At 42.3% G+C, this 27950-nt stretch overlaps 2 protein-coding genes across 5 annotated transcripts; one reads left to right on the forward strand and one right to left on the reverse strand.

Annotated features, from left to right (window-relative positions):
• The first annotated feature begins 807 nt into the window (after positions 1-807).
• Positions 808-27472, forward strand: antxr1d (ANTXR cell adhesion molecule 1d). 4 transcript variants are annotated; one of them, XM_079686962.1, is made up of 18 exons: positions 808-946; positions 9623-9694; positions 9776-9847; positions 10036-10117; positions 11203-11233; positions 11689-11762; positions 12126-12194; positions 12289-12369; positions 12483-12543; positions 16649-16747; positions 16886-16955; positions 20480-20558; positions 20828-20923; positions 21284-21322; positions 21456-21554; positions 21624-21788; positions 21890-21970; positions 26307-27472. In XM_079686962.1, the coding sequence occupies exons 3-18, from the start codon at positions 9780-9782 to the stop codon at positions 26589-26591; spliced, it is 1479 nt and encodes a 492-aa protein (XP_079543088.1). In that variant the 5' UTR covers positions 808-946; positions 9623-9694; positions 9776-9779; the 3' UTR covers positions 26592-27472. The 4 variants fall into 4 exon arrangements, with proteins under 4 accessions (XP_079543088.1, XP_079543087.1, XP_079543086.1 ...); XM_079686961.1 differs by lacking the exon at positions 808-946 and adding an exon at positions 1037-1172; XM_079686960.1 differs by lacking the exon at positions 808-946 and adding an exon at positions 1103-1220.
• znf488 (zinc finger protein 488) lies at positions 877-3852 on the reverse strand (the record flags this gene model as incomplete). Its single annotated transcript, XM_079686963.1, has 4 exons — positions 3706-3852; positions 2742-2961; positions 2150-2378; positions 877-1943 (listed from the first exon to the last, which is right to left on the reverse strand). Exons 1-4 carry the CDS (start codon positions 3714-3716, stop codon positions 877-879), a joined length of 1527 nt encoding a protein of 508 aa, XP_079543089.1. The 5' UTR covers positions 3717-3852.
• Positions 27473-27950: the final 478 nt, after the last annotated feature.

The following is a 27950-nucleotide window of genomic DNA, read 5'->3' on the forward strand; positions in this document are numbered from 1 at the left end:
AGCCTGTACTGAATGGGGCCGAGGCCACTCGCTGTGGGTGGAGAAACAGAAAATAAGAAATTCAAAGGCTTACGTGGATTCCATCCAGGTCTGTAGATGAAAGATAAGCCTGGAAAACAGCCATGTATTCTTTGCACTGATGTTTGTGAAACTTCTAAAATGGCATGCAGGCATTGCATTTTGAATGACAGTCTTGTCAAGTCGTGCATGAGAGCAGAGCAAGAACAAAATATGTGAATTCCCTACAATTGGTTCATACACTAATCTTTCTTTCTATGAATGACATAGGTATCCTTCAGGAAAATTCAACCACATTGTAAACACATCTGATAGATATTCTTTAAATGTACTAATCTACAGGGAGATAGAGAAAAGTAGGTCTCCTGTCGCCAGCTGTTGGAGCAGACACAAAGTGACCCCCAACATGTTGGTGGAACAAAGTACTCGACACGTTTTTTTTCATTTTCATCATTTTAAATTTCAAAACAAATGTGCAAACACACTCAATCCACATCTCTTGTACAAATCAGAGCAGAGAAAAGCTGATAAATAAGAGGATTTGTGACAATCATGAGCTGTCCTCGAGATCTTTCAGTCTTTCTTCCCTCCAGAGTTCCATAAGGCACAAAATAATCATCAACCTAACACACAGCAGAGCTAAAGGACAGACAAGAAACTGCAGTGAGATCAGCGTACACGTACCTCTATCGTCATCTAGTGGACAGGCTGTGGTGGCCACGTGTTGGTTTTGCTATATTTTTACAGCTACCTACATTCACTCTTATACACCAAAGTCTCACCGTGAATCTGGAGTCTAAACCTGTTAAATACGCATTGCTACTAGAATAAATTAAAGTGTCAGTGTCCCTTCTTGCCTCAGTTATGAGAAGTCATGTGTCTGGACAGGTGGTGCCGTTCCCGGAAGTACTCATGGCAGATTGGGCAGGTGAGTTTCTCCTCCCTGCTCCTCCTCACGTGGGACTCCGCTGCGAACTCCTTCTTGTGGTGAGAGCGCATATGGAACACGAGGTCAGAGGTCATGCGGAAGGAGAGGTTACATTTTGCGCACCAGTTCTGCACCGACACGCCGAATGAGGTGAAAGTCGGAGGAAGGACCGTGAGAGAAGATGCGGTCTGCAGCTGCACGCCAATGTTCCTAGACCAGTGCTCCGGTGCGTAATGGAACGCGTTTTTTACAGCCACAGGGGAGTGAACAGTCTGTAAGTCAGTGCTCAGGATGTTAGCTGCCATCAGATTGTTGTATCCCAAAACATTTCTGGAGTTGAAGGCATCTGTCATCTCCTCTACGCGGCTAGAGGGGGCTGTTGAGGCGCTACTGAGATGCACCTGGGGGTCAATAAGGGAATTTATTTTACTCGGTTTACAGAAAGCGCTTCTCTGATGTCCCTGATTGTTGGACAGGACCAGAGAAAATGCACTACTGCTGCTTGAGTTCAAACCAGAGCTCTCCCCTGCCTCAGACCGTGCGTCCATATCTCTGACATGCGTAAAGGCACCATTCTTACATCCCAAATGATCTGGTTTAATCTTATCAGCCTTGAGCTTCCCAGCAGAGGAAGATTCGTCTCCTGCTGCCTGGTCGTATCCCTTAATCAGTGGTGTTATATTGTCATCGTTTGAAATATTTGTCTTTTCCAAAAGAACCGTTTTCCTCCCTTTGGGATAAAGTGTTTCCTCGTATTTCCTTCTCTTGGGAAAAATCTCTGCATCCTCGTTTCTGCTAGAGGATTTTTTGTGTTCCAAATCTCTGGCGATGTTGTGGAAATCTGTTACTCGGCGTGGTTTCCTAATTTCCACATGCTTTTGCTCGTAAATCTCGCGGCTCCATGTGTCTGTCTTGACTTGAGTGCAAAGGAATCGGCAATGAGCCAGGAACGGAAACTCGTTCTTGAAGACCTGGTTACATCTTGCACATTTGAACTCTGAAAGAAAGACAAAAACACACAATGTGTTCAATATACCGATATATTCATATTATTTACCATTTAGTTAGCAAAAATGACATCCTTACATTAATCAAACATGGTAATTAGAGAATGAACACGATGCGTAGAGTGGCTTTATAATTAAATCACAGGTCAATCCGAGTATCTTGACCTCTTATTCGCCTCACAAAGCTCTGCCTCACCTTCACTCGATCCTCGGGACATGTCAGTGAAGCCCAGCAGGTGAGACAGCTCCTGGTCGTACCACACAAGCAGCTCTTCTTCCGGCCGGATGTCCCGGATGGTCCGCACATACAGCTGACCAGCCTTCAGAAAGGCCTCGGTGTTCTGCTCCTGGCCATTGCGCGCAGCCTGCACGAGCCGCAGCCAGGACAGCACCAGCACAGAATTACGCATGGCCTCAGGGTCCAACTGTTGACAGAAACATCGATATTTTACTCGAACCCCCACATTTAATTGTATATCTTTATTACAAACATAACATTCCTTAATATAACTTGAAGTATATTGTCCATCTCCCAGTTTTTGGCAATTGACATGTTTTTGGTCCCTTTGCAAATAATACCCAAAGACAAACGCTTCATGGCAAACAAAAATTGCAGATGGAATGCGTTGAAATATAGTCTCATAAAATATAAGGTAGGCTGCATGAAATAAATGCAGTCCAAATTAAAATAAGAAACAAATAAATCCGGTGCAAGTATAATTTCACAATTCACCATAAATCAAGCACATATTTTTCAAAGAGACAATACAAGTCTGATCACAACTCACCCTGAACATATATGATTTAGCTCTCTTGTCGCAGGATTTCTGCGCTATGAAGGCGATCGTGTCGTAGAAAGTGTTTTGGAGCACACATGGACCAAAGCAAGTGCCTGCAGGGATGCTGCGCGTAACGACCACAGTGGTGTAGAGATCTGCTGGATGCTGCAGGAATTTACTCTCACCGGTCCAGATGGAGCGAGGTAGGAAAGAGTGATCCATCATCAAACTGTAATGAAATACAAAATATATTAATCACAAATACAATATAATACGTTTAAGAGCAGTTACATATTATATCCTTAAAATGTTTAAGAGTTATTATTTTAAAACCAAGGTTAACCACTAAGACTTTAATACAATTCGACTATAACTTTAATAACAATACACATGTTTAATTGTGTGTTTAAGTTTAACAAAATATTAAGAAAACAATTGGGATATACATTAAAATATAGGTGGCAGTGGGCTGACATGCCAAGACGAGTTGGATTCAGATGCTCTAACCAAGCTGGATGGTCTTGCATGTATGGAGAAAAAAAAGATTGAGATATTGTATTAATTTTTTTTCTGCTCAAATGAAGGGTCCCAACTGTGAAGCAGGCGCAGCCAGTGTTGATGCAAAATGAGTTCTAACGTCCTTTGTCTCAGTTTTTCACTCGGTTTCTCCTTTTGTCTACCCATCTGCCGTGGTGCCCAACTGCCTCTTCTGTGCGCAAGATAAGTTCAATGTTCGTTTTCCTGATGTATCGACAACATTAATGCACAGAGATTATGTGACTATTGAGTTATTCCCTTTCTGGTCAATATTCTTGAAAGGTTCAAATCGTTGACGGTGCATCGTCATGAAAGAATGAACTGGTGCCAATCTGAAAATGCCAGTGCGGTTATAAATGAATGACACTTGAGAGAAAGATCGCATATCCCTGAGATGATAACAGAAGTGGATTCATTGTGTTGAATGCGGACTTACCCGCTGGACATTGAGGATGATGTTGGTGCCGTGTGTCAGCAAGAGGCAGCAGGTGCAGTGGACCTTGGTAACGATGTCCTCTCTTTTCTTGGTGGCGAGTTACTTATCCGACTGAATCTTCCTCCGTACTGTCGTCCCTCTCCTCTCCCACTCCCACTTATTCCCTCCAGAAAGCGCACTGAAGCGTGGCGCATTGATGTAAACACGTGCGCGCTCACGCACACACACGCGCGCACACGCCTTGAATTTAGACCTTGGCTAATTTTCCCTGGCCTTGTCTGATGTACGGTCCTTTCAGTGAAGAAGAGATGTATTGGCTCTGGAAATTCAATGACTTCATCAATTAGTTTTTTAACAGATACAGCATGGAGCTGGCTGATTTGGATATACTGTGTGTGCACACCAATTAGGCAGTGACATGTTTACCTTCAGTGTAAAACGTTGAAAATATAATATTCCCTAGGTTTTTAATGCGTAAAAAAATACAAATGTCTACGCCCCAAATGTCCTAAACCCTGAGCTTAAAGGACCACATCAAGACTTTGCCAGCCTGCAGTTAGTCAGATGGAAATCATTAAAATATATGCCTCAAGCTATTCTGTCATCCTATTGTGCTTTTGGTTTAAATGTCAGTCACTCCTCTAATTGTACTTTGCACAACAGATATTCAGACTATAGTCTATCACGCTATGTGGGATTCCGAGAGGTTTGTTTTTCACTTCACTGGAAACAAATTATGTCAAGCTACAGACGAGTTAGACACGGTAGAAGTTGTCCTGGCTAATGTGGGCAATTGGAAATTGTAAAACTGGCAACTACATGACATGATGCAGGGTGGTCTGGGTTTGCCACTGGGCAAATGCATAATTCATTAACTAAATGTTTCTGTCTAATGAGCATTTAATGGATTATTCTGCATCAAAGCTTTGGTTTGGATAAATGTCCTGGTGGTAATCGAGCCAACTTTCTGTAATGAGAAAGTGGCAACACATAAAAGCTTTCGTGTGGACTCCTCGGGTCCGGTTACAGTATAGCCTACATTTACACTTTAGAGGCTATTGTACAAAATATATCATATTAATGCCTGAAAACATTTCCTCACATTACATTTTGTTGTGAAATTTGATGATGGTCTTTGGAAAACACTGTTAACCTTTCACAGCACATCCTGTCATGCTCCCATTTGCATTATGGCCCCATAATTAAATTGTCTTTTCAGTTCCTCTGTTTTTTATTTGAGGGCAAACTTCCTTAAACATAACAGAGAGAGACAAGAGATGCATTTCATGCTTAAAGAACAAAAATTATTATGGATTATTCAAAACTAAAGGTATTAAATATTACACATTTTAACCAGCATTTGTTTTACAATTAAAACAACCTGGAATTATAAGCCAAAGCAAAATTCAGTAATTTCTGCATCAAAGGACGTGAACACAAATGTATTGAATGTTATTTGATGGTTTTGGTCCTCTGATTGCTCATGAACAACAACAAAAAAACAGGGCAGTTTTTTTAGGAATGGTTGTTTTAGGTTTTTTTGTCTCATTCTCAAATGTATTTTTGACTAATCCCACCCAGTGAGATCTGCCTAAAACAAATCACTGTTAAAGTGGAGTTTTGTATTTCTCCTCGGGTGTCGCTCCTCTCCTCCATCCTGCCCTGCTTTAGTGATTTTTTTTTTTCTGAGCTGAAAGACAGGACTTGGAGAGGCCGGCTTAAACTGAACAGCACTCCTGTGGGCTGAATGCATGCCAACCCAACAACAGGACGGAACACCGAGAAAAACACCGGGTTACAGACACACAGTCGATTCAGAAACAGATGATAAGAAATGTGAAGCTCTTTAGTTGTCACAGTGTCGGACCAGTCAACAGTAACCGGGAAAGATGGCGAGGACACAGACTCGCATGTTCCTCGCCTGGGCTTTGCTGGGAATTTTCTTCCTCGGTGTCTCGGTGAAAGGAGAGCTGCAGGGAGATCAACAGGAGGAGGAGGAGGATGAGAGGTCCTGTCAGGGCGCCTTCGACCTCTATTTTGTCCTGGACAAGTGAGTGTCCGATAATATTTATGGCTTTGTTACTTTCCCATCGCTGCACATTGCCATGCAACCGCCCAGTGGTTTGGAAACGCGGAGCGCACCCGTCAGATTCAGTCAGTTGTTGTAACGGTAGGCTACTCGTGAAAAGTAATCTACAAGTGTGAGCTAGGGAGTTCAGTTTTTATCAATTTGCTTTTGTGTCACATAATCTGTTGATAAAGTATAGCGGTTTGGTGTTTAACGGATCACGGAGAGCTCGTCCAAAACTATTTTACCCTCAGTGTTTTTATGTTTTAGTGTCGCATTCAGCCTATCATTGTACTTTAAGTTGGGAGAACATTTCTCTCATAGGGGAATGCTTTTACTTTAATTTATTTTCGTCCGGTTCAAAGTGGAGAGGAAGACAGATCTAGCTTTTACCCACGGGATGTGGGCAGGGCGAGCAGGGTGGATAGGGTTTCAGGCTGATGACGCCTGCGGACACAGCTGCAGCAGCGGCGGCCACAGCGGAGCAGCCTGTGATCCTAACACTATTCTTCTATCCCTTCACTGTGGGCCGATTGTATCCTGTTAAGGAAATGTAGTGACCAGAAGCTGAGCCCATTCTTTATTGTGTCCTGCAGAGAGTTAGATTTATTCAGATCTACAGGTTGTCGTTTTTAATAGAACAAAAACACCAAAATGACATGCACTGGCACCAATTCGTAATTTCTCCAATAGTACTTTATGAAGCCATAGTCAGTTGTAATAACAATGTTTGGATTGCGAAGTTATAACAAATCCTTGCTTTTTCTTTTTAATTGGCTTTTTAATTGGCCAGGGTGACACCTGCAATAGACAATTCAACCACCTAAACCTGCAGAAATAGGCTGCAGAATATCTGAACTAAAATCAAGTACTTGGGTTAGTTTTTTATTAGTTAGTATAGGATGAGAATAAATTAAGCCTGAGAAGATGTCAAAGGTCCATGGCTTGATCAGAATAAGAGACCTAGCAATTACCTAACACCTTGTGGACCTGTAGGCCACCAATACGCCCCTGAGCCATGCATATCATATTTATTCTGACTCAGACTAACCTAATGTCAGTCTTTGAATGTCTTTGAGGCCATTTATATACACTTTTAGAGCTTATAGCTCAATAGACACTTATGACTATGTGTAAGGCAAGAGGGATGCATGTCCAGCCACCTCACAGCACCTTCAAGCATACTGTACTTCTCATAATGGCATGTTTTTTGGGCTGTGTAAGCGTGACCATTCCAGTAATTGTCTGCATGCGAGCTCTCTGCAGACTGTGCTGCCGTTTATAGCTGCTCAGACGTTATAATTGACATTTTTGTCCTATCTTGGCTTGAGTTGCAAGGTGAGAATAAGCTTGTGGACACAAAACCATCAGACATGTCATAACATGCTACAGTAAGAACAGAGAGAGAGGTAGATAGAGTGGCAAGGAAAAAATACAAGGTTGAATTTGTTGTCCTATCTCTTTAAAAGAATAACAGCTTATTATCACAAAATGAGACTGAGAGCATTGATTTACAGTGAAGCTGATAAGCACGTATCTGTGTGTTAGATGTTTTGAATGTACAGTGAGGTAATGGTCCTTGGGTACCCTATGATGCATAGCAGTACTCGTTGAGTGACATTTTACCTTGGTTTCAACACATTGATGATCTTTCGTATGTCCAGGGCAAACATCATGTCATTGGCTCTTCAGCCTTTACCCTTTGCTTCTGAAAGTTTCAGTGGAGCCTGGGGAGTGTGGCATGTCACGCATGGCCAAGCCTCTGGTACGCTGCTGTTTGTTTGACAGTCTGGACCTGCATGCTTCAGCAAGCCTTCAGGAAGATTATGCTCTTTCTCGCCAAGTTGGCACCGCTTTTTTTGCTGTTTTCCAGATCCTAAATGCCACACAGTGACCTAATCTAATCTAGTGGTGGGGAACAGAGCAACATCTTGTATAAGAGATGCTTTTACGTCTCTCTACACTGATCTTCACCTATTCACGTTTGTCTCACCCACATGTTTTGCTTCGGCTTTGCTGTCCAGAAGGCTAAGAGGCATGCTGGGTAGAGAATGTGTGTGCTCCACCAGAAACATAATAAATATTAGAAAACATTCCTACAATCCATGTCTGATCCACACTAAGTACCAGGCTGCACTTTTCCTCCCTATCTGGTTTCCCACAAAAATAATTATAGGTGTTTTTTATGGATACGTTTTGAACAGAGATTTATTTTGATTTATTTATTTTTTTAGACAAAATTAGATCTTTCCTTAAATTATTGAAACTCAGGAATGCAGGAAGAAAGGAGCCGACTATTTGCTGAATTAGTTTGATGGTGTATTATTTAGAAGTAATAGTTTCGCACAAATAATTATACAGATTTTCTGATTTAACCAATGAAAAATCACTTTCTAACATAAGAACATACTTTCAATGGATGGAAACTGAGCTTTTGTTCTGTCTGTGTATTGCTAAACTCAGTGTCTCTTAAGATAAAGGATTTCTTTTTTTTAAAGAGGGAGAACTATTCCCCGAGGAGACTCTGCCCGGATCAAGGCTTTTATCCTGCCCTGCCTTGTAGGGAAAAGGATAAGTGGAGCAGGAAGCGACTGGTTAAATGAGCAGTACAAAATAACCATCCTGAGTCTAAGCAGCTCAGACTCTCTCTCTGTTTATGACCCTGTTACACACAAACACACACACACACACACACACACACACACACACACACACACACACACACACACACACACACACACACACACACACACACACACACACACACACACACACACACACACACACACTCTCTCTGTGTTTGATGTTGCGTCCTTCAATAGACCCTCGTCATATACAGTCTGACACTCACACTCACATTTACCCCATGCTGGGTTTTACTCCTGTTGTTCATGTCGCAGCCTTTTCACTCTGCGGACTGCCAACCTGTTGTCAGACTGGCTGTGCTCGCTAGGACCATCTGTTCCCCCTCACGCTCACACACACACATGCACATTCACATAAACACAGATACCCAACACACTGACCCACAGCCCAGCTGCTTACTACATGGTCCCTGCTAGAGGCGGACTGCTACATCTGTCCCTGTCTAACCTCAATCCTCTGGCCCAGCAGCAATTAGCCCCCATTAGCAGCCCCCTGGGACTGGGCTTCATTAAGGACACTGTCGTATACACAGCAGCATGTAGCGGCTAACCAGCAGCTCTCACCGCTCACAGGTTACTGTCCGAACTAATGGAATGTGACAGAGAGCAAAGTCCTCGAATGCAGATAAAACAGTTGAAGGACGTTAAATCCCTTCCAATCTAAACTTAAATGAAGCGATGGCCTTATTATACATTTTACAAATGAATAGTGATTAGCAAATTTTACTTTTTACGTTTCGCCTCTGTTGGGAAGATAAAGGGTGGCTTAACAAGTTTGACAAGGTATAGATGAGGTTTTTTGTGACCTTTTCTTAGCAGCAGTCTATTGCGGCTCTGGGAACTAAATGCTAAGGTTAGCATGCTAAAATACTTGACATTGCTAACATTTTTGTTTTAGTGTGACACAAAAGGACAGCTGCAGTGATGGGGTTGTTGTTAGGTTTGGATGTATTGGATATAAACCAACTATTTTATCAATTCAATATGTTGACCTAAGTTTAGGGATCATCAAAGGTATAACAGATCAATATGATGGGAACGTGAATGTCTGTCCCAGATTTAATTGCAATCTATTCAAAAGTTTGGCCACAAATCTTTATCCTGCGTTCAGTTCAATAACATTTTATTTGATGTGGTTAATAATAATGAGTCATCCCAGACAACATCCCATTATCCCTGATACGTTCATGTTCTTGTCTTACAGATCTGGAAGTGTGAAGCATCACTGGATAGAGATTTACTCTTTTGTGGAGCAGCTGGCGAAGAAGTTCATCAGGTACAGGCATTGGTAATTTAAAGAATCCGGATGTTTTCTGTTTTTGCTTGTGTTGATTTAAAACCACTCTTTTTTTTGCAGCCCCATGCTGCGAATGTCTTTCATCGTCTTCTCCTCACACGGAAAAATTATCCTAAAACTGACGGAGGACAGGTGAGGCCCGCATCTGAATAACACCTGGACCGTGTCTGGGTTTTTTCCTCCCTGCACTACACTTCCCCAGAATTGAACATGCCCTCTCTTGTTGTGTTTATCTTGGGTTTTCCAAACACAAATTCCTCTAGTATTACTACTACCTTTCTCCTCCTAGCTGTATAATATGTTGTTGGTTTTCTCTACAGGGAGGCCATCAACGGAGGCTTACAAGGTCTGAGTAGAGTTGTCCCTGGAGGAGACACATTTATGAACTTAGGCTTGGAGATGGTAAGAATGAGACTGAGAACCCAACATGTGCTCCACCAGCTTTCACTATAAGGTTTTGTTCTAGAAAATATCCACTGAGGATTAATAGAGCCTGGCAGCTGGTACTGGGGCCAATTTGATTAGTATGACTAGTGGCTCAGATCATCAGCATCATGACTTGCTGCTTCTTGAAAATGCTGAGCTTTGTGAAACTGTATTTTAAGTGAGGCATTCAAATTAAGTATAATTCCACACTTCTACCTGGGTCTAGTTTAATTTGTTTGGTAGTTCAGAAACATGTTTTGGTGGTTCAAGATTTAACATGTCTTTTAAAAGTATGTGTTTTATTTATAAATGTTTACATGGACTGGCCCCCCCTTCCTTAGGGGAATTCATCCACAAAAAACACACAGGACGCTGCACTAGGTCAGAAACCAGAGGAGACTGTGAGGTCCACCGTAGACGGACCACTTTTGGACAAAATGTACTCTCCATTAAAGGCAGCTCTTTCTGGAATAGCCTCCCAACTGAGATACGGGATTATCCACTCTCAATAGTTTTAAAGTTCAACTCAAAGAATGGTTGAGAAACAAACAGACGTGCAATCACCGCTAAATGCACTTTAACACAGGGATATCTCCTCTTGCCCTTTAAGTAGCACTTTTATCTTCTCTTGCACTTTATATGTCGTTGCTGCTACATTGTACTGCCATGTGGTAAATACTTGTATATGCTGCTCTTGCTCTTTTGCACTTTTTGCATATCATGTATTTTGTTTCTGCTATGTTTGTAAAATGTAATTTTCTTAAATGTTTTATGTGAGGGACTGCAGATGGAAATTAGCTCAAAGCTAAATCTGGCACTGTTACGCTTGACACATTTTTAATGTTTTAAGTGTTCATCACTGTGCATTTTCCCTGCCAAATAAATGATTAAATGAAATGAAAATGTCCAGATGAGATCCATGTTTAAAAACCTAAAGCAAAGACCAATCCGGTGTAGGATAATGGTTAATGCGATGTAAAAATAAAGTATTTCTTCATTTAATTTCTATCTTAGTCAATTTAACTGAACTCACTTAACAAATGCCTTCTTTGCAATTGCAGGCTAATGCACAGATTCATCAAGAGAAGCAAGGTAAGCCTTGTATAATTATGCTTTTTACATTAGATTACATTAAAGGTGGGGTAGGTAAGTTTGAGAAACCGGCTCAAGATACACTTTTTGTTGTATTCAATGGAATGCTCTTAACATCCCTATAGCAATGAATATCTTAAGTGCTTTGACAAAAAATCCATAACAAAATGTCATCTGTGGAAGCCGTAGTACTGTAAAAAGCACGACCAATCATTTTAGCCGGCCCGGCTAAAGTAACTGGATGGCCTACCTGCCTGTCAGCTTTCCATCTGTGCACAAACTTATCTTGTGCCCTCATTGGTCATGTGCGAGTTCGTGTGTGTTGGAGGAGGGGGCAGATTTTTTCCGGTTGTGTATTTTCAAATTCTAGCGCACTCGAGCTGGTTTCTCCAAAATTACCTACCCCACCTTTAAGTGCATTGTTTCAGAGAACATAAATATGTTGTGTCTTGCAGGGACAGCCAGCGTGATTATCGCTCTGACCGATGGAGAACTAAATGACTGGCAGTTTGATACAGCTCAGCGAGAGGTAAGATGTGTTATTTAGTAAAGGCGTTTGAGGAGGAAACACTTTTATTGAAAATATTTTAGATTAAAGTCACTTGTTGGGACTTTAAAACTAATGTTTCCACACTTGAGGCTCTTTTGACTGAAGGTGGCAACTTTCTGTTTACTGGCACCAATTTTAATTTGGTGATCAAAGGTCCATAACAATGTGAAATCCCAAACACATTTTTGGACATCATTTATGAATTCAGTGCTTATTTGTAATTGTAAATTGTACATACAATAGTGTAATTTACTACTGTGGGGACTAAGAAAGTCCCCCCTAAAAAAAATCCAGAATCTCTTCAAAATCACTTTTTTATGTTTATTTGTCCTTTGTTTGCAGGCACAGAGGGCCAGGTCAATGGGAGCCATTGTTTACTGTGTAGGGGTCAAAGAATTCAACAAGACTCAGGTAGCATCCACAGAAGGATAGTACGTTTAGCAAATACATGAAAAAGCAAATTACTTAAAATAATTGTTCTTTCTGTGTCTGTATGTTCTTCTAGCTGGCCACTATTGCAGACACTGCGGAACATGTGTTTCCTGTAACGGGAGGCTTCCAAGCCCTGAGGGGAATTATTGACTCGGTATGACACATAATAACCCCAAGCATACAGACTCTTTGACAAACAGAGACATACACAATATATGTGAGTAAATGGTCTTGTGACTTTTTTGTTCCTTGTGTCTTATCTCTCAGATCATTAAGAAGTCCTGCATTGAGATTCTAGCGGCCGAGCCGTCCAGTGTGTGCGCAGGAGGTAAGAGCGGCAGGGGGCTTCCCCTCCTTATCAAGACAGAAGGTGGTGTGTGTTTGTGTCAGATGACAGTCATCCTCTGGAGGGGAACATGAGGTTGAGTTATCGCATGGACGCTTGTGACCGCGGAGTGACACAGAGCGTATTGTCATTCACGGCCGGGGGAAATTAGCATAGCCGCTTCAGCACAGCGTGTGTGCAAAAAAGAGGAGGGGGGGGGGGTGTTGGTCAGAGGAATTAGCCGTGAATCTTCAAGCATGGCTGCTTCTCTGGCCTAGTTTGCCACATTGTATATGTAAAAGGCGGTTTCAACACTATCCTGCTTCTTAACTCTTCTTCCATGTCCAGCTCTCATGCGTCTGGACTGCATTTTCAGGAAGTGAGAGAGGAGGAGAGAGAGCTGTTATCTGTAGCCAGCCAGGATGAATGAGTTCTGACATGACCTTATTAGGACTCACTTAAGAGAGTGCATTTGCGGCAGTGCTACCAGGACAACCAAAGGAGATCAGCATCCATTAGAGGGGATATGAAGAAGGGAAAGTATTGGGAGAAGATAGGAGGAGAAATTATTTTAGAGCAATGAAAATATTGCCTTGAAAGGACAAAAATGAGGAAGGTATATTAGAGTTGCCCCCATGTGATAATTACTGGCTTTTTGCCAGAGCCTGAGCGTGTCACTCGACATGTGCCCAAATATCCTCCAACAGCCTCATTTATTATTCGATTGATGAACAGTCTAATGGTCAGTGAACTAAGAAACCAAAGACCCACTTAAACCAAGGCCTGATTCTGGACTAATTAATGAAGGACAAAGATGTGCTGATGTTTATAGTGCGCGGCAAAAGGCAAACCCTTTGTTGTGACATGATGTGTTTAAATATTTTACAGCTCTTATTTTAGACTTCCAATGCTTATATCTTATGCTTTACAGATCGGTAAAGAAAATAACTTCTGTCCCTTGCTCAAAGCTTGTTCTTGCAGTAGAATGTGATATAATCTTATTGTCAAGCACAATTTAGCAGGAGTTTGCTATTATTTCCCAAGAGGTTTGAATGTAACCTTCTTCCCTCATCCATCCACAGTGATGCATTTACATGTACTTACACACTGACGTATTGCATAGGTATTGTGACAGTCTCTCTCTCCGTCTCCTCGCATATTCACACAACAGACATGCATTACACAAACGCACACACACGTTAAGATGTTCTTTAGTCAGCACACACACACACACACACACACACACACACACACACACACACACACACACACACACACACACACACACACACACACACACACTTACACACATGTCCCTCACATTGATTTGAAGTGACCAGACCGAGCTGCCTGCAAACAGGCCATCAGACCGGACAGTGAACGTTGGGCCCCACTATCAGACATGACAGCAATGATTCTCCCCCCCCACTCACACACACACACACACACACACACACACTCACACACACACACAAACACACACTGAGAGGACACTGAGAGTTGGGCCTTAGATCTAACATGACAGCAGAGATTGCTGCTTTCATTAACGTCTGACCCTTTCCTCCCTGTTGTTCTGCCCTCCTTCGCCCCTCCCTACCCTTCACTGTCCCGTCGCACTAACGTGATTGAAGAGCCGCCGTTCGGACAAGCCGTAGCCCATATTCTCCACGCAGATGAAACACACATGCATGAACGTGTGCGTAGTTGCACACAGACACACATTCATACAAATGTAATTCTTGTCAGACGCTCAGGTGTAGATGTAAATGAACATGTGGCCACAGAGGAGAGGAGAGGGCAGAGCATGTGTTGTACATGTCAGCAGGGCACCACCAGTCCCTGCCCACCATGTGTCTGACAGCACTGACCTTTTAGCCCATCAAGCCTCGGTGTGTCAGGGTGTGTGTAGAAGATGTTCAGATTGAGACATTTTCATTGTGTGCCCATCAATGACAAAACACAATGACTCAGGATTTAGTATTTTAAATAAGTATTTAATCATAGATGTTAAACTGTTACATGTCAACATAGTGCAATGTACCACACTGTTCCTGGTGAATACATTTTTATTTTTATTTTAAATTATAAAAAATTTAATATATCAAATTTTACTTTCTAAAATAGTGGGACCATTATCAGTCTGCAATAAGACAGTTGTCATTGGAGTGAAATCTGCTTATTTCTACAACACTTAAATTAAAGTAAACATAACGACAATGGGGCTTGGGTTAAAGAAATAAGGGGACATTTTAGCTAGACTACATTGACTTAAATGTTAAATATAATCTCATGATTTAAAAATGTGTAATATTTTAACATTGACTGAAAGTGTACGCACATAGTTACTAATTTCTTTTCTTATGGTGAGACTAAATTGCCTAAGATTTTAGTCCAGAAAACTGAATTTCGTTCACTTAATGTGATAATAACTAAGATTACATTTAAAATTAGCTGAAAAAAAGACCACTGGTGTGCACATCCGCCCTGTCTCAGTGCAGCTTATACTTTTTGATGGTAACATTGCGTGAAAGGGGGGGGGGGTGACAGCTGAAGCAGCCACTGCACTGAGCAATAATAATAATTTGTGTTAAACCCTCCAATTAAGTGGGACATTGTTGTGGCTGCAAACCACATAAACCATACGTTAATGTGAAATAAATACAATCAAACTTATTATAATATATATTTTTATTGTTGTAATTAATGAGTGTTGTGGTTGTGTTCTCTAGAATAATTAGGGCAGGAGGAGGGAGAAGACATGGAACATGGTTAACAGTAAATATATTTGACTGTCTGTCATGGGAAGTGTAGTTAAATGGGTGGTCTTAGTGTGTTCCTGTGTGTATACTTATCTGAGTCTAGCTAAAGAAATGACATGAGAACAACAACAGTCATTGAACAACTGTGAATAAGCACACACTTTATTGAAGGTTTTAGCTTTCTGAGTTTGGATAACTACACTTTCTGCACAAACTAATGCATTTAGTTGAGTAATATGTATTATCTGATAACCATATTGTATATGTAGTACATACAACTTATCCCAGTCTTTTGAGAGCTGTATTTCCATCTGTCTTGCACATCAAAACTTTTCTTCCTGGATTTCATCCAATAGCCAATCTGCACTCTTAAACATTTTTACAGCATCTGTAAATAGAGAGATGACCGGTAAAGTGATTTTATTTTCTCCACTCAGCGCTACCTCTAGTTTGTGTGTCTGTACTTATGACTTTTCATAGCATCGAGTGTGACCTTTAGGAAAATACTGCCACATATACACCAACATGATGTTTTTATCCAGTGATCTTCACGCTTGAGCTTTAAATGTTAAAGGTGTGGCAAACCCTCAGTTCTATTAGCCAGTATAATACTAGAGGAAAGCTGAGTGCACAGCCAGAGACCACACACATACACAAATACCAACATGTGCACGTTCAAAGCAAAATGAAGACTTGCACATGCTTACACATTCCTCTGAATAACACAAAGGCACTATACGCATACAGTATGTACACTACATTGCATACATATGCATACAGACGTGTGTTAATGGTGCCATAGGTAAGATCAGACCTACTTTGACAGTGCTGTGCTGTTCTGGCCCTGCAGGCATGTTTTTAAGCAAGTGTTTTTTCCCCGCTCTCTAACATATGCTGGGTAGCAGCCACATAGACACTCCAGCATATGCTGGCAAGCCACTGTCAATGCGCTTTAACAGTGCCTGGGGGAAGCTAAAGGTCAACAACACACACACACACATATGCACACACACCTTCTGGCAACTGCATGGTACACATTTGTGAATTGCAGCACTATTAGCATTAGCACCATTGGAGCTTATTATGGCCTTTCCACACATACACGCACAAGCACACAAATATAAACAAGTGGAAATGAGGCATGCACAAGTATCGCCTGCCGAAGTTGAGCACATTGGGGAAAGGAGATGCCTGCTAGCAGTATTGTTCTACTAACTGAACTAAAATAGGAAACTGATTTGTATCTTTAACATCTCTTACATACAGCTGAAAATATGTGTTTTACTATGGTTATGTGTAAATGTGGATATTGCTAATAATGGTGCTTACCTTTTTTTGGTGTCCCTCAGAGCGTTTCCAGGTGGTGGTGAGAGGAAATGGCTTCCTCCACGCCAGAAACACTGACCAGGTGCTCTGCAGCTTCAAACTGAATGATACACACAGTGTGGGTAAGTTACGCAACCGTAAACAAGCTTACATTTTAATGCATCACCAGGTTTGATTTTTGCAGTTAAGAAAAATGCGAGAACCAGGTTTAGGCTCCAGATGTTCTCCTACATAAAGTGTGCCTGTCTCCCCCTGTGCAGATGAGAGACCAGCTGACATAGAGGATACCTTCCTGCTCTGTCCTGCTCCTGTCGTGGATGAGGTTGGGAGGTAAGCTGCACATGTCTTTTGGCTGCCCCTGCCTTTTCACCCCTCCACACTCATACTCAGCCATCAGTCAAGTTGCTAAGCTCTCCGCATTCAGCTGTAACGCTCTGAGCCCAGATATTTGCCAGCTGCACGCAAGTTTTGTATGGACACAGAAGAATGCTGTCCTTGAACAAATTAGGGCCAAAGTCATTGAGTGTCTGTGATCAATCAGTGTTTGTCACAGCTAACGAAGCCAGACACCAATCACAAGGGGACAACAGGAGTAGAGCCCAGGAACACGACTTAATGAGAGCCTGCTGGAGAGGACCTTCGCAACTGTGTGTGTGTGTTTGGGTGTTGTGTGATGTATCCCAATCTCTGTCTGACACGTTGGGAAAGCAAAAGTGTGAGTGGAGTCGGCGGGGCAGTGTAAAGTTTCCTCTGAGGGTTTCCAGCTTGGCTCCTGGTCTTTCAGAGCAGAAGTTTCTAGCGGGGCAGCGATGGACCGAGGCCCAGCAGCCTCCCCGGCCCCGATGCCTTCAGTCCTGTACATAATTATACACTCCGGCCCACGGCCTCAGACACCTCCCAGTCATCATCTGTCTTGTTGCTGTCACTCAGATTTGTAGCGTGATTTGAGTTTGTCTTGTCTGCTTGTGAAAAGTACTGCTTCGAAGGAGAAGTACTGTTCAGAGATGGGGAAGAAACTACATGTTTTCACACTGTGGCAGCAGCCATATTTAAGAATCGCATCTAGTATTATTTTTACCTGCATGTTATCACAGATGTGGCATGGAATGGAAGGGAACTAGCAGAGGATATAAGTGGATCAGAAACAGTCAGCAACAATTGACCGTTTTCACTGCAGACGTTTTTACTTTGTGGGAAAAGCACAGGTGAAATGAATGCCAGTAACAATGGCTCTGTGCTCAAAGTAGCTATGAGCGTTAATGTTATTGCTAACTCCTGAGATTTTCCTACAAGGAAAAAGTCAATTTGCCTAATTTACAATCCAGCAATAGTTGTAGCTGGTAGGGTTTTCTTGCAGCGGGTGCTGCTCCTCCTGAGAGAGGAGCAAAAATCATCATTACTCACTGCAATGGTGCCTGAAGGAGGCATCCTTCCATGTAACAGAAAACCATTAGAGCAGAGTCAGCACTGCCTTATCATCCTAAGTGCCACTAAAGAGGAAGTCAGCTGTGAATGGCTGAAGGGCCCAGAGCAGGCCAACAGCCGGATCATGAGTTCTGGGCTGCAGTGCAACACTGACAGATAGATATGGAAATGTGAAGTGAGGTGAGTGAGAGAGGGCCACTGTACAGGCTGGACTGGTGTTTGATATAATAAACAAGTCCCTTTGTGTACTGCTGTATGTCAAAACAGCGCTGTTTTAGTCTGCTGAACCAAATTCACCCAAGATCATCAGATTTTATATTTTAACTATTTTTACATCTTGCATTGTAAAGAAAGAAACAATTAGGTTTGAGCACAAGGTCCATTTGCATGATTTGTCTTAGGCCTTCAACATTGTCTCACGGCCTTCCTCAGTGAATAAAATGACCCAGAATTAAACAGTGTGTTTTCATAAGTTGAATTTTGGTGCAAAAGATGCACTTTAAAGCTTAACTACTGAAGTCAGTCATCACAGCATCTGTCTGAGGCAGAATCATTAAGTGACTGAAAGGCATTTATAAAACACAGGGGGAACGAATTAGATGTGTGTACCTAGAAATGTGCTACACATCAGGGAAGGAACTAAAAATACTAAGAGTGTAGAGATTGCCTACTCTTACATTAGAAAGCAACATTTTCCATTGTAATTGAACAAACTTGATCTAAAGTAATCATAAGCTGTTGCCCGGAAATGTCAGATCACATTATAGGTGAACTGCTTCCTGTTTTGGGGTTGTGAAGTCTGTGCATGAAGTCGGAGGAACTCCAGCTCCCAGCATCACCTCTTACCAAAACCCCAAAGAGACCCTCACTCACCTCCTGCTCCACCCAAGCCTTGTCGCATATAATGAAGTCATTGACGTTGCTGTCACACAAATGTATGTTGACTGGGAACCTTCCGGATGCAGCTCCCCCGTCTACACACACACATACACACACACACACACACACACACACACACACACACACACACACACACACACACACACACACACACACACACACACACACACACACACACAGGGGGCAAAGACATATATAGTGGACAGTTTAATGATTGATAGGGGCTGAGATGTATCTGTCAGAGAGGAGCTGATAGCACCGGTCCCCTTCCTGCCTGAAAGGAGGCCTGGCCATATAATGGGAAAGGGGGGGGAGAAGTAGAAGAAAAGATGAGTGGCACCTGCACCGCCAATTTCCCCCTCTGAAGTCAGTGTCAGCATGAGTTATGAGACGAGCTACAGTGGTATGGAGAGGATACAGGAGGGGTGAGGAGGCGAAAACAGAGTCAGTGATTGAGGAAGGGAAGAAGGGGTCTCAGAAGGGAGGGACAGTGCTGAAGGGATGTAGAACAGGAAAGGCCCTCCTCCTACCATCCCCCACTCTGTTTCCTCCCCTCTGCTCTCCCTCCCCACCCCTGCAGTGACCTCCCCCCTCCTCAAATCTAAACCCAGAGCTCAATGCCCCCCTTGTCTATCCCCCCTAAAAACCATAAGAACAGCACAAGAAGCCTTTCTCAATTATTTCCCAAACCTATAACAACAATCCAGCTGCCTGCGTTATCCACCCTCTTGTCTTGTTTTTCTTCTAAAGGGAGACACTACAGGCGTTCTGGCTATTTTGCTATGCTATGACTTCTCTTAGTGACTAGTTAAAAGACAACATCTAAAACATATTTGGATATTCATTTACTACACTTTGTATATTTGGGGATGTAGTTGAAGATATAGATTTCTTTAAATCACAGAAAGTGAGTTGGATAAAAAACGCCTTATTTGCATATTTAAACATAACATTTAAGAGAAGCTGTAATACAAAAAAGATTGTCCTTATGTAAATAATCTACTCGGGAAGTTTCATGGTGATAATCTTTGTTTTTAAACCCTTCAACTGAATTACTAAACTTCATATTCCGCTCATACCTCAATCTTGTATAGTCTTTGCTTCCATCTACCTCACTCAACTAAGAATAAACTTTTAATCCTGCGTCCTGTCCATGCCCTGCTTGTCTTCCTGCAATTAGCTGCAGATATCAGCTGGGATTCTGGAGAATAACAAGTAATTTAGCTGTCTGTGGTTTCCACATTAGAGTTCTGAGTCTGATCCAAACAGAAGATTCCTTCTGAGGGTGGAGAATTCCCTGACCTTTTTAAAGACTCTGGTTTTGTGTCTATGTCAGCATGCGGAGTTTTGCTTTAAAGGCTGCAAGTATGGACACAGCAGATGGAGGAATGTGTTTGACACTCCGGGCAACTTGTACAGTAGCAGAAACAAAACCGCAAATGTGTGCATGTAAGCTGGAGTGCACTCAAGTGTGTTTTGAATTTCGTGTCAGACGATACAACCAGTCAAAAGCTGTTGTTTTTTCCCAGGGTGATCTACCTGCAGGTGAGCATGAATGAGGGCCTCTCCTACATCACCAGCTCTGTCCACATCACTACCACTGAATGTGTGAGTACATCCTGTGTGCAGCTTCACTTCCATCACAAAAACACACGATATTTCCCTCTGGCATGCAGCCTTATTTGAATAAACTTTCCCCCTTATATTTTCTCTTGGTTCTTTAGTCTTCTTCTTCTCTCCTTCCTCTCTGAGCTCTCCTCTGTTGTGTCTGTCATCAGAGGAGGCTGTGAGTACTTTGGCTTTTCATTTTCACCATTTTCTCGTCCATCATCTGTAAATCCAGTTTAATCTAATTCCCGTCACTGTTGTATGTGCAGTTTGACGGCACCATCGTGCTGGTATCCTTGTCGGCGGTGTTCCTGTTGTTGGCTCTGCTGATGATGTGGTGGTTCTGGCCTCTCTGCTGCACTCTGGTAAGTAGAACTTCAGACTTTAGTATGCAAGCTTCAAACATTGTTTAATTACCAGTGGTGGGTAGAAAGGGAACACACACGCCTACACTGCAGACTGCATCCAAGCCTCTCCTCTCAGGATTCAGTAATGACAGTGAAAGTGTTTTGTTTTTTAATAGATAGCAACTTGTATTTTTTGGTTTACTGTTTCTTGATATGGCACTTTAATACAAATAAAAATTGCACTTCACATTGATTATTAACTGTTGAGGACAGTTGATATAATAAATGAAATCATTTTTTAACCGTTTTTGTTTACTCTACCCACCACTGTTGATTATATATTTGGCTCCCTCATGGCATTTCTTCCTTTCCCTTCAGGTGATCAAAGAACCTCCACCACCTCCTCCTCCAGAGCCAGTAAGACTTGTTTTTTCGCTCATTATAACCACTTATTAGTGACGTTATTGATAGGGTAGTGATGTTGTTAATATCAATATTAGTATGTTTGGGAGATAAGGTGCTGTTTCATGTAATTGCGTCTCGCTCTCAGGAGTCAGACGATGAGGATGGGATGCCCAAAAAGAGGTGGCCCACAGTGGATGCATCCTACTATGGAGGAAGAGGAGTGGGTGGCATCAAACGCATGGAGGTATGTATTCTCACACAGACAAACACACATACACTCAAAAGGATATACCTTCTAATGAGTCTTTCTTAGGTGCGATGGGGGGAGAAGGGCTCGACTGAGGAAGGGGCAAAGTTGGACAAACCTAAAAATGCAGTTATAAAGATGCCAGATCAGGAATTTGAACCGTATGAGCCCAAACCACGAAAAGCACGACGCGGACCGCAAGAGCCAAGGAAGTGGTACTCACCCATTAAGGTTAGTCTGTTAAGCATTACCTTTACAATTACCATGTATTTTTAGGTTTTGTTTTTTATTATTAATCTATGACACTATTTCCTCTTTCTTGATCCTCTCAGGGAAAGCTAGATGCTGTGTGGTCTCTGTTCAGGAGAGGTTACGACCAAGTATCTCTGATGAGACCACAGTCTGGAGACGAGGTGAGCCTCACACTCAACTGCATTTTGACCTGAAACACTACAAGAAAAATCTGATGTGCCAAAAACAGGCATGATGACTAAAAAAAGAATTTGGTAATTATGTGTCATTTTGGGGATTGCCCTGTGGGTAACAACCACCTGAATATGAACCAGTTGGTACAGATTTAAGTGAGGTTTTCCATCTTGTGGACGATTGAGCATCCGCATTACGTGTCTGTCACATTGCATAAAGACGACATGTGTCATTGAGCAACATGCACTATCTTCGACACAGCAACTCAGTGCGGATACTCCACACACACACTGACACACACACAAAGTGAGTCAATGAGCCACTGATATCGCTCTCTTAGACAAAGCTGCCATTGTTCACGCACAAGGAGCACTGTACTCTTCTGTACTGGCCTATGAGAATTGACTGGGTTTTATTTTGTTTCCAAATGACACATCACTCATGACTAAGTGATAATAATAAAAACGTGTCAAACTTTGTATTATATATAATATCAAAATGCTACATTGCTGCTGCTGCTTCTGAAAAGTCCTAAATGACGAAATCACTGTGTGTGACAGGACCATGGAGCAGAGCGGCTCCTCTTATCTAACCTTGACCCTGTGTAAGCCATTCCATAACCCCACCGACATGTTTTCATGATCATACTGGTTGTCATGGTGAAACAGCTGCTCCGCTGTGAATGGTTGCATTGTCGCGTCTCATAGCAGAGGCCAAATCGCTGTTTAATGTATTGATTTGCTCTTTGAAAGGAATGATTCATCCAAATGATGTAACAGTAGCATTGAGTGTGTGTCTACTGTATCTAGAGTCTATAAAACTGGTCATCTTCAATGGTTTGATCCTCTCTTTCCATCTTTGATTTTTTTTTTCCTAAGCAGAACAATTAATCTCTGTCAGAACAGGAGTTTCCAGAGTCTTTGTCAGACACTTTCTGTGGGGCTGTGTTTCAACAATGACCCCCACAATTCCCTTCACGAGTCATTAACTGAGGAAAATAAAAATGACACTTTTCCGGGCGGGATAAAAGATGCACTTTTGTTGCAAAGCGGATAGTTGTTCAGAACTGGTGATAATAGCCATATCAGACATGAAAGACGACAAATGGTTTAAGGATTTCTCTTTGACAAAAGCCAGGCTCAGATCTGAAGTCTCCACAGTAGTATCGAACATCTCTATGAAAGCGAGATGCTGCAGTTGAATGACACACAGCAGAGCAGGAATACAAAGAGTCCAACAAGGTGGCAAAAAGCACAGCGATAACTAGCGCGGATCAGACCTCTCCACGCAGATTGTTGTCCATCAGCTCAGGAGGAGCTTGTCCTGCTTTCTCCCCACATTACTCCTACATCACTGCATCTGCAAACGGCCATCAGCGGGGCTGCCAGTTTCTGCCACACTCCAGTTTGCATCTGATCGCTCTCTAGTGTGTGTGTGTGTGTGTGTGTGTGTGTGTGCATGTGTGCGTGCGTGTGCGTGTGCATGCATCAGCTCTCCAGAGTGAGCGTTACACAAACAGATGGGGAGTTGAAAGGCCACGAGCCATATTGTGACAGAAGAGATTCCCTTCTTTTGTCCTCAGTGCTGATGGCTCTGATGGTCCCGTCGCACAGCACAGAGCCGAACACAGGGCCGCCACCATCCCTGCGTCCTCCTCACACACAGGGGCCACAAACGAGCTCAGCAGAACCTCCCCTAATACCCATCACTTCACTTAGAGAATCACTTAATTCAAAATACAAAAACAAACAGATTTCCTCATTTGCCTCTACTATCTGAGCATGCAGACAGTTCAAGTTTAACTAAGGTTGTGTGTCAAATTCAATCAAGGTGAATGGAATTTATGTTTGTGGTGTCAAATTTGTTGACAAATCATCATAAACTCATGATCCACTTACTCCCTTGTAATGGAGATGTAACCTTATTTTATAGTTTTGATTAGTTGACAGAGATTGTTTAATTGTCTCAACAATTAATAATCAGCACCACTTGTTTCAAGTAGGCCGTTCAGTCGTAAGGAAAGACAATGCTGTCAACATATTTATAGGGAATATTTCTTCCATAGAGAGTTATTCCACAGAAAACAGTTCACTTTATTATATCTGGCAGTGACTATCAACCAGTTGGATGACTGCACAGTAATTGTTTTCCAACTAGACTAGAGAGAGTCAGGGAGTTATATCAGATAGAAAAAGTTCGGTAACTACTGATCAAGCAACACAAGGAATGCCGGATAAAACAATCAACTGTTTAATTGTGTAAATATAATTCGTCAAATAGATTAAGCACCACAAATGGTATTCACCGCTGTTGGTATGGCCAAAGAAACAGAAACAGATCACTTAAAAATATATTTGGATACCCCCACCTTTGACTATACGGTGAACATGACATTAAGTATTCCAAGCTTCAGAGCAGCATATGTAGCCTGTGAAGTGTTTTAAATCACACATAGAGCATTTTCCTTATGTGAGTGGATTGCTGAATTGTCATGCGAAGTGACAAGCAGAGCTGTCAGGTCAGCTGTGCGTCTCCACTCTGGTTTTCCTCACATTTTCTTTACTATAATGTTGTAAAATGTGTGCTTGCATCAGTTCCCTGTAAATGGCTGTGTGTGTGTGTGTGTGTGTGTGTGTGTGTGTGTGTGTGTGTGTGTGTGTGTGTGTGTGTGTGTGTGTGTGTGTGTGTGTGTGTGTGTGTGTGTGTGTGTGTGTGTGTGTGTGTGTGTGTGTGTGTGTGTGTGTGTGTGTGTGTGTGTGTGTGTGTGTGTGTGTGTGTGTGTGTGTGTGTGTGTGTGTGTGTGTGTGTGTGTGTGTGTGTGTGTGTGTGTGTGTGTGTGGGAGGGTAGGGCAAACTCTTGGGGCTCAGAAGGAGAAACGGAAGCTAGACGGAGGAGTGTTTTTGAAGAAAGATGCTGGAGGTGTTTTATGGGTTTTGTTTTTCTCCTAGAAAAGAACTCAAGGGTTTGAAGTAAACAATCACCAACAGGGAAAAGTGACAGATATCACAGCCAAAAGAGTACAAGGGGAGATTGACCATCGCAAATGGCACATTGCTGACCCCTCAACTATCGATCGAGAAGTGCAACACATCTTCTCTTTGCAAATATTCTAAAGCATCAACAATGTTTTGTTTGTGGTGTTCTCTTGCAGCCAGCCCCCTAACCTTTCCCTGCCTCTCTTTCCATTATTCATGACGAGGCTGAGGTTTCATTCAGGCCATATGTTCTGGTGGAGGCATGCTTAGTCACACACACACACACACACACACACACACACACACACACACACACACACACACACACACACACACACTCATATTCATGAGCTTGTGTTCTCAGTGTCCATATGCTCTCACTGGTGTAGTGCTGCTGCTCTGCTGCTCACAAACTGGCCTTTTCACCACGGCGGGGCAACAAGACCGAAGCAGTCACCCCCCCAACCGGGCGGACCCCAATCAATTACACACCCCTCATACACACACACACACACAAGCACAAAGGCCCCCTCAGTCAGAAAGCTACTGATGCTGCAGTCCTCTTATTGGCCCCTGTGTGACTTTAGGGCCTCTCTGTTTAATAAGGTGTTATAATCAGACCACCAAGGGTCTGTGACACCGGGACCTACTCTACATCCTTCACACGCACTGACTGAGCAAGGTGTGTGTGTGTGTGTGTGTGTGTGTGTGTGTGTGTGTGTGTGTGTGTGTGTGTGTGTGTGTGTGTGTGTGTGTGTGTGTGTGTGTGTGTGTGTGTGTGTGTGTGTGTGTGTGTGTGTGTGTGTGTGTGTGTGTGTGTGTGTGTGTGTGTGTTATGCAGGGGAAACCATCAATGAGAACAATAAGAGATGCGTTCCATTCTCCCTGACTTGTAAATTATGTAAAACACCAAGGGGCCTCTGTTAACTATTGTGGGGATATTGAAATCCCCTCTTTACATCCCAACAAGTCAACTACACAAGAGACATAAACCACTTTCTGTTCTGCATCAAGAGAGGCCAAGTCTCAGCAGAGGCTCCTACAGAAGAGGAGGGGAAATGGATAAAGCTGCAGACTGCAAAAGCATATGTGCGTGTTTGTGTGTGTGTGATAACGTTGTCAGTGTCTTTGCTAGCATCACAGCTATTGTGGTGCAGGTGTGGACAGAGGACAGAAGCAGCTCTGTGTGCCATCCACAGACAGGAACACACACGCCTCTGTCATAAGAGCTTGGCAAAGACTCACACACACACCCTGTTGGCCTTTGGATCTAACAAGCTCATTGAGATGCACTGCATTTAAATCTGTACTCTGCATTGAAAAGATGTCCGTCTGTGTGTTTTGCAGGGTCGCTGTATTAATTTCCAGCGAGTCAAAGATGGGGAGTCCACCCCGAACAAACGGCCCCCTCCTCGCACTCATCACTCCCCCACCCCGGCCCCTCCTCCTCCTCCTCCTCAGCCCGCCGAAGAGCGACCTCTTGTGTCCAACTCTGTCCCTCGTATCAAGCCTCCGTCGAGAGGGCCCCGCACCACGCCGCCCTCCCGCGCACCCCCGCCTGCTCACCAACCCCCTCCAGGTCCACCCCCAGCCCGTGCACCCCCACCATCTCGACCCCCACCCAGGATCTGATGATGAACAAGGGGGCCTCCTACTAAACAAAGTGATACATCAATTGATTCCATAAAACACCCATGTCAGTCTTTCATCCTGAAGACAGCAGACATTCAATCTTAAAAAGCCAGATGCTCTGATTTGGAGCTCCGTGCTTTGTTGCTGGACAGCAGAATGTATTTATCTCAATATCAAAATCTACTGAGTTTCATAAAGAAAACTTTTGTAAAACAAAGATGCAAACATTATAGAAACAACCAGCATGTAGTTACTTGATTAAGCCTGTGTGCACAGTATTAAATGTGATGGTTAGAGGATGTGCAAACATTTTGGGAAACTTAAGTGTTGCTGAAAGTTATTTTAGTGTTAATGAGGGTAAATAGTTTACTTAGGGTTGGTAGAGAGTAATGTCTAATGAGGAGGTGCAGGAAAATACAGCATGTAGAGAAAGATTATTGGAATTTCATTTATGTTGGCTTTGTTTTTTGTACTTTACACTTTCTTTAAAAAAGAATCTGACTAATTCATCTTTTTACCTTTTTTAAACGAAATATTTTTTACATTTTGGGGACATTTTAGGGTAACGGTTCAGTGATACTATTGCAACTGCAGGACAGTTACTCCATATTTTATTTATTATAACACAAGCCCTGTCTGCATCTGTTTTCTAGTTAGTGTCAGGTCGGTTTCTGGCTTTTTTTTTTAATTTGAGTTAGGGGAATGTTAAGATGGATATTAGGAAGCATTCTGGCTTGGCATCAGATGTATTTGTGGTCTTACTAGCAAAGATTACACAGGAAATGTTTATTGTACTGCATTAAGTGACTGAAATGATCCTTTGCATTATTTCTTAAATAACAACCTTTTGTGTTTGTCTATATTAAACAATGTTTTTTAAATGCTGTCTGGAAGTGATTTATTTACGTTTTTCAAAAATGTGGTACTATATTACAATAGGAGTTTGCATTCATGCTGTAAATCAGTTCAGATTGCAGCAAGTGAAACAAACATGACATGTTCATTAGTTAATTGGATATTGCAAGATGCAATATTTGGTGATGTAATGTAAGCACATTCAATTAAACCTATTACTCAAGCACTAATAAACAATCAATGACATTTATATTGTTAGGCCTCAAAATTCAAACTAAATACTAATATTTTTCATTGCTTTTAGATTTATTGAAGGTCATTTCTGTAACATCACTGCACTGACATAATTCTTATTCATACCACATTTCTAAAAACAGGTTCTCATCTTGTCATTATGGGTTACTGTGTAGTAAGACAATCAAAAGTCTACCTAAATACTTTCTGAAGCCCCTTTAATACACACTTAACCACTCTGAGAATGTCCTGACTGAGTCGTGGAAATCT

The sequence above is a fragment of the Notothenia rossii genome, assembly GCF_949606895.1.
Source record: "Notothenia rossii genome assembly, chromosome: 6".
NCBI lineage: Eukaryota > Metazoa > Chordata > Actinopteri > Perciformes > Nototheniidae > Notothenia > Notothenia rossii.